Source organism: Hipposideros armiger, unplaced genomic scaffold, assembly GCF_001890085.2.
Source record: "Hipposideros armiger isolate ML-2016 unplaced genomic scaffold, ASM189008v1 scaffold_107, whole genome shotgun sequence".
Classification (NCBI taxonomy): Eukaryota; Metazoa; Chordata; class Mammalia; order Chiroptera; family Hipposideridae; genus Hipposideros; species Hipposideros armiger.
In genome coordinates, this window is record NW_017731457.1 from 981,265 (window position 1) to 997,191 (window position 15,927).

Below are 15,927 nucleotides of genomic sequence, written 5' to 3' on the forward strand. Positions count from 1 at the left end.
GCCACACCCAGAAGGGCGCAGGAGCCTGTGGTCTGTGTGAAGGCTGCTGGCTGCCCCTCTGCCCCCAGTGTTTCTCCCCAAACCTGACGCGTCACCATTCGGTGGCTGCTCTGATTTACATTCTGCCTGCCCGTCATCTGTGGGCCTTCCTGAAAGAATGCAGGGAGCCAGGCTTTGGAGCCAACAGTTCCTTCCCAAACAGGTGGGGCATCCCAGGCCAGTCACTGAAGTTCCCTTCATCCATAAAAAGGGGTCAGAAAAAGGGGACACTGCAAAGTGCTGGACTTATAGCCTGGCACACATCAGGCGTCATAAACAACTTTTCCTTTCCTGCTTTCCAAACCCATTAAAAACGTGCATGCCCCTCGAGCAGCTGTAGTTCAGGACATGTGGACCCTTCCTTCCAGGAAGGAGGGGCTGGGGAGCACAGGAGGAGCAGAGGGGAGGCCGGGGGGCTGCCACACTGCATTTCTACTTTCCATCAGCAGAGGGAGGCCCGGCCACGCTTCCTGCTGCTGCTTGTGGGATCAGGCCCTGCACTGACACCAACTTAGGCAGAAACCCAAATCAGGGCAGGCAGTGGCTGGAAGGTGACTCAGTGGCACCAGCACTGAGGTCTGTCAGGCCTGTAGCCAGGGGAGTGAACCACAGGCCACCAACCACAGTCCTGGAGCAAGGCAGGTCCACAGAGGACCAGGCAGCCTGTCAACGACGGGGGACGGACCAGTGGTACCAGGGAAGGTGTGTTCTGGTTTCCATGCCAACGAGAAGGGAGCTGTTCAAATCCATAGGCTTGTGCTCTTCTCATGAGCATTCCAGCATCTGTCTCCCTGCCCTGTCCCTGCTGTCTCCAGCTTGCTTCCCGGGGAAACACTCACTTCCGCTGTGCTCATCTGAATTGGGCAGACCCCTGGTTCCGCCCCTCTCTAAGAGCATGGGCCTTAAGGCCACCTGCTAGCTGTGTGACATGGGCACACTGATGAAACGCAGAGCCTCTGTTTCCCACTGTCGGTGGGGCTCTTGCGCCTACCTCACAGGTCTGAGGAGTAAATGCGACACCTCCTTTGTGTTCACTGCTGTAACCCTAGTGCCTAGAGCACTGCTGGCCCCAGGAGGGCCTTGGAAATATGTGAAAATGAACCCACGCGAGGCAGGTCTGACACCCAATCATCTTTCGGCCGGGGCCACAATGGCTGCATTTTGCTGCTACTTCCTACATCTTCACCTTACTAACATCCCAGCGCTTTCCCACATCTGAGAGCTCTGGAAAAACAGCTCGGGGGGTTGGGGGGCTTAGGCCCCTGCTGCTTACCCTCTACCTCCCTCTCCTCCTCTCCAAGTCCTGCCTTCCCCTGAGGCCCAACTGAGGCTTCCTCTCCAGGAAACCCTCCCCAGCCACCCTACTCTCACTCTGCTTCCTGGCCAGGGGTGGGAGGGGGTGTCTCTGCAGCCTGACAGCAGCTGCCACCTTACTTCACCCCTCAGGGAGTCTTGCTCCTTCTGGTTTGATGGCCTCGCACCCATTCCCCAGAAGCCCCTCCAGGCCAGGCTGGCACAGGGTGTGGACAGCTCCAGGGAGTGGGGTCAATGTGCACGAGGGCGGGTGACAGGTGGTGTCCCCGGATTCCTGTACTGCAGGCTTCCTCTGATCCGGGAATGCTGCGATGGCTCACCCGTTCCCAGCACATCAGCACAGAACCCCCAAGCGCACAGGCAGGCTAGTCTTCACACCAGCAATGGCTCCTGGGGTGGGCATGGGGCGGGGGTGAGGTGGCAGGGTGCCCCTTGCCTCTCCGTACACAGATTCTGGGGCCAGTGGTTCAGTGTATGCAGCTTCCTCCCTGGAGGCCCTGGCCAGCCTGGAGCGGTCACCCGAAGGGTCAGCCTCTGCTCAACTGAGGGCTTGGGAGGACCAGGACACAGTCCAGGAAGGAGATGAAGGGGCACGGATGCCTTGAAAGGGGGTCAGGAGAGGCATTTTACCACCTAAGGCTGGGTGGGCACCTCTTACATCTTACTGCCTAGCTCACAGGTCCCCATGCAGACCTCCCTCCCTCTGAGGTTAAAACCCCCCGCCATCAACCTCATCTCCTCACCAAGGACAACTGGGCCCCTTCATCAGGAAGAGTTGGGGACACTGACCTGGCCCCTTCTTCCCAAACCCTGGCTGGGTGAGGCTTCCAAGTCGCTAGTGCCACCCACCACCCCTTTCTCTGCCCAGGTTCCAGCTTGGCCTTCCTCTGCCTCCTGGGGCCGGTGGCCAGGTGAGGTGGGACAGCAGGGCAGGCGCCTCGCTCCTGCTTCAGGGCGTCACAACCCGTGTCCCACAATAAGCTCGGCTCCAGCCTCTGGCCCCTAGCACCATGGCCAGCCCCCCACGCCGGCAGGCCCCCCCCCCCAGCCAGCGCCTCTTACCAGGCTTTGGGATGAGTCCTTGGAAAGGTCTAGAAGAGAAACAGAGAGGGGAGTATCAGGGGGAGGGCCTGGGAACTCATTAGAAATGTTTGGGGGCCACCCAGACCTACTGCATTAGAATCGGCCATTTTTACAAGATGCCCGGTGATTCACGTGCATGGGACACCGCGCAGGAGGGTGACCAGGGTTTCCCAAGGGCTCTGCTCTGGTTGGCTCTGTGACCTTGGGCAAATAAATCACTTGTCTCGGTCTCCTCACCTCTGAAGTGGGCCTAATGCCTCTCCCAGGGGGCTAAGAGTGCAGTCAGCAGATGCTGTGGACAGGCAGAACGTGCCCACGAAGGCCGCCCCTGCTGTGGTGGTTGAGGTGCTGGTCTCAACTCTGTGGGGCCTCTGCACCCCAGCTGGCCTGCAGTCCTCCCCACAACCCCCAGGACCCAGGATGGTGCTGGGACAGCCGTCTCGTCCATCAGGGAGGGCAGGACCAAGTGAAGAAAAGGCCAAGGCTCCCCTGGTGCAAGCCCCCACCCACACTAGTCTTGCCTCCTCTTGAAGTCCCCTTCCCCTGAGTACCTGGTGACCGTGAACTTGATCTTGTCAGCCACTGCGAGGATCCTCTCCAGGTTCTGGGAGCCAAAGGTGCAGGGCTTTCGGAACGGGATTCCTGGGGGCAACCCCTCGATGATCACTGAGCCGGGGTTACTCTTGATCCGCTTGTAGGGAACCTGGACCGGATACTTGATGCCCAAGGCTTCCCCTGTGAAGGGACAGAGAAAGTGTCATCAGGGGCCAGAGGCAGTGCTGGTGTGTGGTTGTGGGGGTGCATGGGGGTGCTCTGTGCGCGAGTGTGAAAGAGAAAGCGGTCGGGTAGCACCGAGGAAAGGCACAATCGGTGGGGGAGTGGGAGTTAGGGGGTGCACTGTGCAGGGCACTTAGGAGGTTGGGTGTGTGAGTCTGTGCCTGGGCCAGGCTGAGTTGCGAGGGGTGGATATGTAGCTACAACTGCTGGGGACAGGGCAGTGGCTAATGTATCTCAGCCTTCCAGCCTGAGAATATGAAGCCCAGATCAAGGATGGTCTCTTCTGAGCACAGCTGGCCTTTCCCACAACGCCCAACCCTCCATCAGCCCCACGGCCCTGCCTAACCCTGGTTCAGGACCGGCCTGGGCTGACAGGGCAGACTGCATTTGGGAGCAAGGAAGGCAGCCTGAGGCCAGCCAGGTGCTGCTCAGACCTCAGGACCCTCTTTCCGTATCTGGGCATTGGCCTCATTCCTGTCACCAAGCCTCTGCAGAGCTGTGGCATGTCCATATCAGTGATAGTACTTTGTCTCACAGCTGGCCTAGGGACAGTCTTGGGGTGGGGGGTGGCGCCCGCTGCCGCCTGCTGTCAGGGGCCATCCCTGAGGCACTGCCTGGCTGGTCCTCTCCTAATTCTGGCGCATGGGGTCAAGTACACAGATGCAGACACTGCAGCCTGGCTGCTGTGAGCTGACTTGAAAGTCCACAGCTTTCCCAGACTTAGATGGGGTCCACTATTGGAGCCCCCTCTCGGACACGGAGCTGAGCTCACAGTGCCCCCGAGGGGCTGGTTGACAGCATCATCCCCAGTGTCACAGGATGCCCCTTTATGAAGACACTGCAGAAATCTTCATATGTCTTGCACTAGGAGGAATGACTGAACTTTTTTGTGCAATAAACTAATTTTTATCTCATGGACACTAGGAACAGTAAAACCTGCATTTCCCTTTTTGCTCTGACTCCTAGGAAACTCAGAGCCCGATGTGTGCCCTCTATCTAGCAAGTACAGAATTTCTGAGTCTTCATGTCACTCTTGGCTTCGTGCCATTGCTTCAGCCTTTGGTTTTATTTGAGATATAATTCATAGACCATAAAATTTACCATTTTAAAGTGTGTATACTCCAGTGGTTTTTAGTATACTCACAAGGTTGTGAAATTATCATTACTATCTGATTTCAGAACATTTTCACCACTTCAAAAAAAAACCCTGTACCCATTAGCAGTCATGCCCTTCTCCGTCTGTCCCCATGCCTTGGCCACCACTATTTTCTGTCTCTAGGGATTTCCAGCCTGTTTTTTTGTTTGTTTGTTTTTTATTGGGGAATTGCGGGGATGGGAACAGTGCTGGGGAATTGGGGGAAGGGGAACAGACAAGTTGCTGTCCTTTTGTTCTTCAGTCTAGTTGTGGAGGATGTTGCTTCACTGGCCCAAGTTGGCACCGTCATTGCGCTCTTCCTGGGTGAGGCAGATCAGTCGCCGGCTTCTGGACGGCCGCTCACTGCGGCTGCTGGCCGCTCACGCTGGCTGCTGGCTACACACGGTAGCCCATGGCAACCCACTGCCACAGGGGCTGCAGCCTATGCCGTCGCCGGCGACTCACAGCAGCCCAGCTCCAGGTTGAGCTGTTGTTCAGCATCTTAGCTGTGGAGGGCAGTGTCACTGGCCCTCATATGTGGGATCCAAACCGGGGCCCTCTGGCGTCCCAAGCCAGTTCTTAACCATTGCGCCACTCAGCCGGCCCTCCAGCCTGTTTTTAATTCTTTAGATTGACTTTGTTGCTGACAAGTTTATATGTTATTGCAAAGAGATCCTTTCAGAAACGAAAAAAAAAAAATCAGCCAAAAAGGAAAATGTATGCCCTTGATCCATGAATGGGAACACTGTTATCTCTACTTCTCCTTTTGCCTCCAAAATGGCTCTTGCTACAATGACCTGTAGCCTTCATGTTGCAAACCCTGTAGACACTTGCATTCTCTGGCAAATAATCTGAAACAGATGACCACTCTCTCCTCCTTGAGGTCCTCCCCTTCGTGTCCATGACCCTACACTTTCCTGGTTTCCCCTTTCTGGCCACTCCTCCCCCTCCTGGACCTGACCTCTAAACACAGGCTCCTTGGCCTTGGTCTGGGTCCTCTTTCTGCCCCCCTCTCACCCCCAGGAGTGTCTCCTCTATTCCCCATGATCTAATTTTTCAGTCCAATCCAGACACCCTTTCTGAACAACAGATTTGTGTATATCTCTGCTTGCCTATGGGTTATCTCCACTCACCTCTCAAACTCTACACGTCCCAGATGGAACCCATCACCTCCCCCCTCTAACTTCCCCCTTGGTGAGGATGCTGCCTCTTCTCCCTGGCTGACAGTTTGGGTGTTCACCTGTCCTTAGTATGCCATGTGCTTCACCCCTCCCCCTTGATGTGGTGACAGGTCCAGGTAACCTAATGAGCATGTGGCATTTCCCTGCCACAGGGATTGGTTAAGGAATGGACATTATGACTCGATGTGGACCAATGAGAAACAAGGGGAGAACTCAGGGAATTCTAGGAAAGAAATAGCCCAGCTCTCTTGAGAAAGCCTATAGAAGAGCCAGCCTTCTCCCTTCTTCCAGTGTGCGGGTGGGGTGTCTGGACGTGCTGCAGCCTTCCTGCTAACAGTCAGGAAGCAGGGCCGATACGGTGCTGACACTGGAAAGACACGGAGGACATTCCTGGGCCGCTGGATACAGGTGACCCTGAAGTCCACCCTGCTGGGCTTCCCTTGCTATGAGCTATGGCTGACTGTACTGTCCAAAGACCGCTATCCCAATCTTCCATCCCACATGCTCCTCCGACAGTATAACATCGACACACCTCCGCAGAGAACGGGGGATGGGACTTTGTAACTACCTCGACCAAGAGTGCAACAAAGGTGACACTGGCTCTCTCTCAGAACACGTGCCCCAGGAGCCCCGACTGACAAGTAAATCCAGCTACCCTGGAGTCACAACGCGGGAAAGCCCACAGGGAGGGATCACATAGAAGTCAAGAGAGATGCCTGAGCTGTTTCCCCAGGCTGGGGGTCCGACATGTGAGTCAGGAAGCTGTCCCTTCTGACTGCAACCTCGGGAGACATTCTGAGTGAGAGCCACCCAGCTGAGCTGCTCCCAAACTCCTGGCTCACTGATGCCAAGAGAGACAATAAATGGTCATTGTTATTTAGGCCAGTATGTTTTGGGGTGATCTGTTCTATAGTCATAGTAACTGAATCATAAGCCAATTAACCCCCTTTATTGTTGAAGCCAGTTTGAGTTTGTTTTTGTTACTTAAGACCAAAAACACTAAAATCTTAACTGATTCTAGCTTGTTTTCCACAAGCCAGGACTCAACTGGAGGCCTCTATTTTCCTCCCCCATCTCGGCCAATTCAGCACCAGTGATTCTCCCTCTGAGCACATCTCAACTCCATCCACTTTCTTCCAGAAACAAGGCCAAGGCCCCATCCAGGATCATCACTCTGGCCTGAATTACTGCTCCAACCTCTGAGCTGGTCTCCCAGCATGCACCCTTGCCCTCCTGCACCCATTCACTTCCTCACAGCAGCCAGGAAGATACTTCAAAAGTGGAAAGCGGCTCTAGTCACTTTAGACCTTGCAACAAGATACACAGCTGCTACAAAGCTGATAGTTAGCTCTGTCTCCTGGCCAGCTCCATGGGGTCCCTCCTCACCCCACCTCTACCTCCATGCTTCAGCCTTCTCCCCTTCTTAGGACAAGCCTCAGGGCCTTTGCATGTGCCATTACCTCAGCTGGAATGTCCTTTCACATTCTGCGTGATTAATTCCTTACCTATCCTTCAGTTCTTTCTTCAAAGAGGCCTTCCCTGGCCAACTTAAGGTAAGCACCCAAGTTATTCTCTCTTGAGCAGCCTGCTCATTTCCTGCACGATCGTGGAACAATTCTTCATTGTTATTAGATTCTGTGGACAGCTGATGAATGTCTGTCTCACCTCACTGATCTATGGGACCCATGAGAGCAGAGACTGTATGTTTTCTTCATTACTATATCTCCAGTGCCTGGCACATCGTAAGTGCTCAGGAAATATTTGTAAGCAGGTGAGTGGTTTTCCCAGAAGTGACCACGACCGGACCTCGGACGCTCCTGCCTCTCTTCCCATCCACCAGCTTCCCTGCCACCCAGGCACCTAGGGCTCACCATATTTCTTATTGAACAGATCCTGGACTTGTTCCCTCAGCGTGTTGGCAATGTCGATCCGGGAGAGTCTGGTGTCATAATTTTCTGCAAAGTGAAAAACAATTATGGAACGGGCTGTTAAATTAAAAGGCACTTGGTGACTTTTAAGGAATATGATTTTCTAATTATGGGGAACTCCTCTCTGGCAATTATCAGCTCCTTGGAGCGGGCCCCTCAGAGTCCTTCAGAGTTAACATCTTGACAGAGATGTGTGTTTTTCTGGAAGGACACACACTGTTGCGACAATAGCAACGAGTTGGAAACTAAGTGAACTGTTGACTTTTGAAAACCACAACAGCAATAAATAAGCCCTGGAGGTGACAGACACCAGGAAGAGGAGAGGTGCCTGTGCCATGGTGGGCTCGGAGCAGAGGGATGAGCTCAGATGACGGGCAGCCCCCGGAGAGGAAGGGATCTGGTCTAGCGGCTCCCAGTGGTCACTCACTCACCCACCCAAGGGTGTTTGTTAAGGAGCTCGTGCACCAGCGCATGCCGGGGCCCTGTCCTTGGGGGAAGATTACAGCCTGGCATTGTCATTTGAAAAGAGAGGTGAGCGGGGAGAAAGTGAATCTCAGGGTGGTTTGGGTCGGGGATGGGGTGAGGACCCCAGGTTGCTAAAAGGACTGGGTAGAAGGAGCCACTGGATGAGGTGACAGACTCAACTCCCCTCATCACAGAAAGTTCCAGCTGCCTGGGCAGGAGAGAGAGAGCCAGGCATTGAGTAGCCTCAGGCCCTAGCTCTTGCGCTCCCCCACCTCCAGGGCTGGCTCTTCCTGCCACTGATCTCGCTGACTCATTTTCTCCTCAGAGCCACGGTGACCACCCAGGGCCCACCTGGGAAACCTCCCTTGAGCCACACCCAGAGCTACCCCAATAGGCAGACGATGGCTTTCTCAGCCCTCTCCCTAGGGAGGGGGCAGGGGCAGAAAAGAAGAAAAGACTGAGAAGTGATACTGCACCCCCCACTGATGGGAGGGACAGAGCCTCCCCACTCCGAGCCTCTGGTCACTTTTTGCTTCTGTTTCTCTTGTATGGTCCGCACTTCACACCTTTACTCAAGCTTTCCCCTTTTCTTTTCTAAAGACTTTTATTGGGGAATTGGGGGATGGGAACAGTGCTGGGGAATTGGGGGAAGGGGAACAGACAAGTTGCTGTCCTTTTGTTCTTCAGTCTAGTTGTGGAGGACGTTGCTTCACTGGCCCAAGTTGGCACCATCATTGTGCTCTTCCCGGGCGAGGCACATCAGTCGCCGGCTTCTGGACGGCCGCTCACGCTGGCTGCTGGCTACACACGGTAGCCCATGGCAACCCACTGCAACAGGGGCTGCAGCCTATGCGGTCGCCGGCGACTCACGGCAGCCCAGCTCCAGGTTGAGCTGCTGTTCAGCATCTTAGCTGTGGAGGGCAGTGTCACTGGCCCTCATATGTGGGATCCGAACTGGGGTCCTCTGGCGTCCCAAGCCAGCTCTTAACCAACTGAGCCACTCGGCTGGCCCAAGCTTTCCCTTTTCTACGCCTCTTCCTCCATACTCACTTCCTCCCATCCCTTCTTGGCCTAACTGCAGTTCCCCTCCTCTAGAGAGCCCTCCTTGCCCTTGGAGACATCCGCCTTCTCTCATTTCAAAGCTGTAAGAGCAAGGCTGACTGCCTAATATGCAGTGGGCAGTTCAGCTGACTCCCCAGATGAACAGTGGGCAGCTCCTAACCCTGTACCCTACACCTCTCCCACCGCTCAGTGCCCCTGTGGAACCTCTCATTCAAGAGCTGGCTGCCAGCCCACCTCATCCAGCCCCCAAAGTCCTGAGGTGGTGGCCAGCTCCACCCCAGCCTGGTCCTCCAAACCCAAGCCAGGTCAAGGCCATGGTGCTGGGACAGCTGCCCCGTCCTGAGCTGCAACCTTACCTTGAAAGCCCTGTCTCTTCAGGCTCTCGTCCACAAAAGGGTCCCCGGAATCCCTCTCTGGGGGCGGGGGAGAGAAGCCAGGGTAAGCAGGCAGCTAACTCCTGAGACCCAGGGACAAAGGTGGTGACCGGTGGGGGCAAACCCGATGGGGAGGGCAGTGGGGGAATGCCAGGGGAGGACGGGGCCAGAACAGGGAAGCAGAAGGAGGGGTGGTGGCAGAGGCCTGGGACCCCTCCCGTGCCCGGCCCCACCTTGGCCCACGACCCTGAGCAGGATACCTTGGCTGTCCGTGATGGGTTCTTTGATTCCCTCGGTGAGCAGCTCGGGCCTGAAAAAACCACAAGCAGGGCTATCACCAAGGCCCTTCCAGGCCTCCCTGTACTAAGCAGCCCTTCCCTCTGGTCCTCGGTCTATACAGCCGTGCACTGGGCACTCCTGGCTCTGGACGGCCCAGGTCTGGGTCCCTGCCCTGCCCCTCCCCCTCCACCGTGTCCCACATATGAGATCTGGGGAGCTGCGCTGGGCTGAGGACTCAGTTGGGAGCGAGACCAGCCTAGTACTGGCCCAGTAGGGCTGCCACCCTCACTCTCAGTTCCAGTGTATGACTGTCACTATCCAGGGTCAGAGGTAACCTGCCCAATGTCCTTGAGGTAGAAACTGTTTCCATCATCCCATTCTCATGCTGTGGAGCCTGTGGCATCAGCAACGTGAGTACCATGTCCACGGCCACACAGCTCGGGGGGCAGAGCTCCAGGGGTCCCTCTTCTTCTCACCAGCTGAGGGACGGCCCCCCCACCCCACCCCGGCCTCTGTTTCCTCATACGGAATGGGATAATAACCCTGCCTTGGCTCGGAGGGAAGCGGCCCTTACAAATCCAAGCCGGAGGAGGCAACACAAGACTGTGAGAAGCACTTAGGCCTGGGAGTCGAGAGCCCAGCTCAGCTCCCGAGGCTCGAAGGTGACAGCAGGATGTCATTCCACTTCCTGACCCTCAATTTCCCCATAAGGAGGAGAGGAAGTGGTGGGGGGTCTGAATGCAGTCTGAGGCTTTTTACAGCTCCTGAGACCCATCCAAGGCAGGGCTATGCCTCCTCTCTCCCTGTCCGGGGAGCCCAGCTCTGTGCCAGGCACTGAGATGATGCCCAGATGCCTGCTGCCAGGATAGGCACCAAACGTCATTCACTGGCCACCTGACCTGGGGGCAGGGTGCCCTGAGAGTCTGGCCTTTGGCCTCACTCCCAGGCAGGGTCTCGGTGCTGCTGCTTGGGTCTGCCTGTGATGAGGGCTCACCTCTGCGGGAGGCCTCTTTCCAGACCCATCCGCACACTCAACCCCGGCCCAGCATCGCTTCCCTCTGAGAGGTCGGAAGGAGTGGTTCTGCTGGCTGTCCCACTCCACCATGCCTGGTCAGCCCTCCGGCCAGCCTGACCTCCGCAGTGCCCTTAGGCTGCCACGGACCTCAGACTCCCACCCAGACAGGCCTACTCCTGCAGCTAGACAAGGTTGCACTGAAAACGGGACATTTAGAATCAGTGCTGTACAACAGTCTGTCTGGTCTTTGTCTCTGGTTTCTGGGAGAGAACCTCTAAATCTTTGGAATTTCCTGACTGACAGGAGTGTCTTTGTTATTCATGGTGGGCTCCTTCACATCCACATTTATGCTGAGATGACTCAGGATTCAGGAAGAGCAGCCGTGTGATTAGAGGTCTGGAGCCTTGAGCCGTCTGACATCAGCCCAACCTCCTGACTTCCAGGAAGGGGAGAAGCCGGAGGCTGAGTTCCACCACGTGACCCATAATCCAGCCGAGTTTGTGTAATGCATCTGAATAAAAATGGTGGGCACTGAAGCTCAGTAGAGCTGCCAGGTTGGTGAGCACATCAGTGTGCTGGGAGGGTGATGTCCTCTGATTTCATGGGGGGAGGGGGCATGGAAGCTCTACGTGCCCTCTCAGACCCCACCCACTGTGTCTCTTCAACTGGCTGGTCTTGATTTGTATCCTTTATATAAAACTGTAATCGGAATAGAGCCTATCCTGAGTTCTATGAGTTGTTCTAGCTAATTATTGAACTTGGGCGAGTCATGGGGAGTCCTGAATTTGAATCCAGTTGCTCAGAAGTGTAGGTGGTGTAGGGACCCTTGAACTTGGGGCTGGTGTCTGAAGTGGGGGCAGTCTTGCTGAGGCCTGTGCCAGCAAGGCCCCAATTGTGGGATCTGCTAACTTCGGGTGGTGAGCGTCAGAACTGCACCATAGTACTACAATCAGACAGAACCTTCCACTACTACTTCCCTGGACCTCAGTCTCCCACCCAGGAGAATCCGCCCATGTTTTAAAATTTCCTAGGGTTTTTTAATTTTGCAGAATTGGATGAAGGTAAGGGACCTTTTCTTCAGAAGACTGCACAAAGGAATCTGAAAATTTTGCATACAAGTTTAAGGATCTGGGTTAAGAATGTTTTCTGACCAAAGATTTACGAAGTTTAATTTGGTTTTGTGCCAACTCTCATTGATTGGTAGTGGTTGTCTGGGGTATTGTTTAGAACAGCAGTTCTCAACCTTCCTAATGCCGTGACCCCTTAATACAGTTCCTCATGTTGTGGTGACCCCCAACCATAAAATTATTTTTCTTGCTACTCTATAACTGTAATTTTGCTATTGTTATGAATCGTAATGTAAATATCTTTTGTTTTCCCATGGTCTTAGGTGACCCCTGTGAAAGGGTTTGACCCCTGAAGGGGTCGCGACCCACAGGTTGAGAACCGCTGGTTTAGAAGGATGTAGAGGTCAGGTTCAGGTGGAAAGACTGTCAATTAGTGATGTCTCCTGCAGATGATGATTTCTTATATATATTTTTATGGGCTGAATTGTGTCCCCCCCTACCAATTTCATATATTGAAGCCCTAACCCCCAGCATCTCAGAATGTGACTGTATTTGAAGATAGGGTCTTTAAAGAGGTGATTAAATTTAAATGAGGACATTAGGATGGGCCCTAATCCATGTGACTGGCATCCTTATAAGAAGAGGAGATTAGGTAATGCAGAGAGAGACATCAGGGATGTATGCACAGAGAAAAGACCACTGGAAGACACAGCGAGGAGGTGGCCATCTGTAAACCACCGAGACAGGCCTCAGGAGAAACTAAACCTGCTAACATCTTAATCTTGAGCTTCTAGCTTTCAGAATTGCGAGAAATAAATTTCTGTTGTTTAAGCTACCCAGTCTGTAGTACTTTGTTATGGCAGCCCCAGCACACTAATACATACACACACACACACACACACACACACACACACACACACACACACAAGATAAATATATATATAAATAAATATATGTAAATAAATGTACATATATATATCTTACACACACACACACACATGCTTTATTGAGATGTAATTCACATATCATAACATTCACTTTTAAAGTATACCAATCAGTGGTTTTTAGTATATTCACAAAGTTATTTAGGCAGCCACACTTCTAATTCTAGAACGTTTACATCACCCCAAAAATTTGAAAATAAGATTGATGAGAAGTGACTATTTTTCACTTACTATTCCCAACAGTGTATTTGCTAATTTAAAAAATAACAAAATAAATATACTCAAGTGTTCAATCTCTCTCCTCTTAATCATTTCTTAAAAATCACCCTAACTAGTCTTGAGTCCCACCACCCCACCTGTTGCCCTCAACAAGGTTAATTACTCTCTCCCACTTGAATCGGTTTCTTCACTTGGCTTTCAGGAAACTGGAATTAAATTCACTTTTTAAAACTGATATATTTTTGAAGAAATGAACTCCTAATACAGGCAACCACATGGATGAGTCTCAAAAGCTAAGTGAAGGAACGCAAACACCAAAGGCTGCACACCGGATCATTCCATTTATATGATGTTCTAGAAAAGGAAAAGTGACGGGGGAACATTGATCAGTGGCTGCCAGAGGTGAGGGCTGCCAACAAAGGGGGCACAGGACAGTTTTTGGAAACTTCTTTGTATCTTGATTGTAGTGGTGGTTTATACAACTGTATGAGTGTCCAAGTTCAAAGAGCTGTACATTTAAAAAAGGGTGAATTTTACTAAATGTAAATTAAACTTCAATAAACCTGACATTAAACAAACAAACCAACCCCATCTTGATTGAGTCCTACAGTGTGCCAGGTTCTCTGCTAAGCCTTGAACTCTATTGCTACCCTGTGAAGTGGTACGGTGAACCCCATTTAACACCCCAAGCAACCTGCCCAAGGTCACAGAGAATAAACGGACTGAGACCCAGGAGACTGCCTCTCAATTTTGCCACAGAGCCACCAGGCTCACGTGCCTCCCTTTCTAAATAAAAAGGAAGATTAAAAAACACTCAGGAGCACAGGGGAGAGGCCGTCTCTGCAGGTAGACAATGAGAAAGGTCAGTTCATGAGGGTTTGCTACTGATTTGGCTCCTACCTTTGAGCCACCCAAGTGCTTCAGGTTGTAGGTTTGCAGGGATGGTCGTGGCAAGTAGCTCACATGTGCTACGTCCTTCCTGAATGCTGACAGATCCCAAAGTTCTGCCCACACCCCGACCTCTCCCAAGTATCACGTCGGTATACCCCGTTATCCACATGCCATCCCTCCCTGGAAGGTCCAACTCATCTCAAACCTAACACATGTCAGACCCAACTCCTGACTGCGGCCTCCACCTGCATTGTCTCCATCTCAAAACATGGCATCACCACCAGCCTGATCACTCAGCCCCCAACCCTGAGTCATTTAGGCCTCTCCTCCTCTCACACCCCACATCCAATTTATCAACAAATTCTACCAGCTCCATCTGCAAAATATTGCCTGACTCTGACAACTTTCACCACTCCCACCCTACCTTTACCCAGTCCAAGCTGCTGCCCTGTCCCCTGTGCAAGAGGAAAGCCTCCCTGCTGGTTCCTGCTTCTGCCCCTGCCTATACTCCCCCCCCCCCCCCCCGCAGATCCTTCTCTGCCATGCAGCTGGAGAAACTAAAAATAAAATGACCAGATCATGTCACACCTTCCTCAAAGCCTTCCAGTGAGTTCTCATTAAGTTTGAAATAAAATCCAAACTCTTTAAGCCAGCCCGAGACCCCATGTAATCGGCCCTTGCTATCTCTTGGGCATTACCACTCTTCCCTTGCTCACTCTGCACCGGCCACGCCATGCCTTGTTAGTCTCCAAACCCAAAAGCACATCTCTCTCTGTCTCAGGGCCTTTGCACCTGTTGCTCCCTCTGACTGAACACTTCCTCAAGTTACTGGCATGGCTTGCTTTATTGGGTCTGTTCCAATGTCACCTCCTTAGACAGGTTTCTCCTGCCCCTCTCTGCCCCCTTACTTTGCATTATAGCACTTATCTCTATCTAACATTATATTGTGATTTTACTCAGTGAGATTGGCCAACTCGAGGGCAGGGCTCAATGGCATTTGCTGCTGTACCACAGCCTGGCACGGGTTGGCTTTCAAGAGGCATTTGTTGAAGGAAGGAACCAGGTATCCACTATTTGCGTCTCCTGGAGTACCACCTTCCCTAGTCCTCCTTGTGTAAACCAGGCCCTATGGGAGGGTGCAGGGAGAGCTCCCTGGGCTCCAATGCCAGCCTGCACTCTGGCTGTGAAGAACATCCTGAGGTTCCCAACTTGGGGGCCATCTGCTCCCCTAGGGGGGAACACCCTTAAGAGTCTCCTCTTTCTTTCCCCTTTCAACCAAACCAAACATAAATTTACAGGACATGACAGTAACACACAGAAGTAACAAACACAAAAGAGGTCCCCCCAGGTCCTCCCGTTCCTTTTAAAAGTTAATAGCTTCCTCCACCTTCTCCAGAGGGACTTCATATCTGAGCTGGGCATACAGTTCTATTGGGCCCTCGCCGACAAAACTGAGATGCCTAAGGAAACAAAAAGGAATCTGCAAATGCCATTGTCATCCTGGGATAATGGGGCATTTCCCTCAGGGGCGTCCTGATGCACCCCTGGCCCTTAACACCAACACACCAGCTCAGAGGATGCTCAGATGGTCTAGGAGAGCCAGCCAGTGAGCACATTCCCATTCCAGATGTTGGCAAACAGTACTGTGAGGGTGTCAGTCTGGTCGCTTCAGATCTGGTAGGCCTTGGTGGGGCCTGGACAACCTCATGTGCATCCAACTGTGCCCAAACACTGTCTAACACCCCACGGCTTTAATAACAAACTAAAACAAAAGCCTGCCCTGATCTGAAGAGGAAGATGGCAATCTGACGCTGCTCCTGGGTGCTGGGCAAGCCTGGAGGGCCGTGGACCTGGCCAGGCCTTACCTCTTGATGACAAACTGGATGCTGTTGCTGGCCTCCAGGATCTTCCGGAGCTTGGCGATCCCAAAGCAGTTGGGCCTGCGGAGGGAGATGCCTTCAGGCAGCCCCACCACAAACAGCTCCTCTGGGTACATCAGGAACTTGGAGTAGGGCACCTTGACGGGCTCCGAGATGCCAATGGCCTTGGCTGCAGAGACATGGCTACTGTAGGGCCACCCACAGCTATGGGGCCACTAGCCTCAATTTCCGCCTCCTAAGTCTGCGCGGGGGGCCAGAGATGCCAGGGCCCTTT

General features: G+C 53.1%; 1 protein-coding gene across 6 annotated transcripts in view; it reads right to left on the minus strand.

The window, feature by feature from the left end:
• GTF2IRD1 (GTF2I repeat domain containing 1) overlaps positions 1-15,927 on the minus strand; it is a 105,597-nt gene that overhangs the window by 24,865 nt on the left and 64,805 nt on the right. For 4 of the 6 annotated variants that reach the window (XR_002124540.1, XM_019646878.1, XM_019646877.1 and 1 more), the window contains 6 exons: positions 15,639-15,822; positions 9,619-9,668; positions 9,341-9,397; positions 7,401-7,484; positions 2,988-3,171; positions 2,416-2,444 (listed from right to left, as the gene is read on the minus strand). Coding sequence is in view for 5 of the 6 variants with exons in the window: in XM_019646878.1 (XP_019502423.1) it covers positions 2,416-2,444; positions 2,988-3,171; positions 7,401-7,484; positions 9,341-9,397; positions 9,619-9,668; positions 15,639-15,822 (588 nt within the window). In the remaining variant the exon portion in view is untranslated. Of the gene's footprint in view, positions 1-2,415; positions 2,445-2,987; positions 3,172-4,909; positions 5,897-7,400; positions 7,485-9,340; positions 9,398-9,618; positions 9,669-15,638; positions 15,823-15,927 lie in introns of those variants that run through there. The other 2 variants (XM_019646879.1, XM_019646881.1) reach the window with 2 other exon arrangements.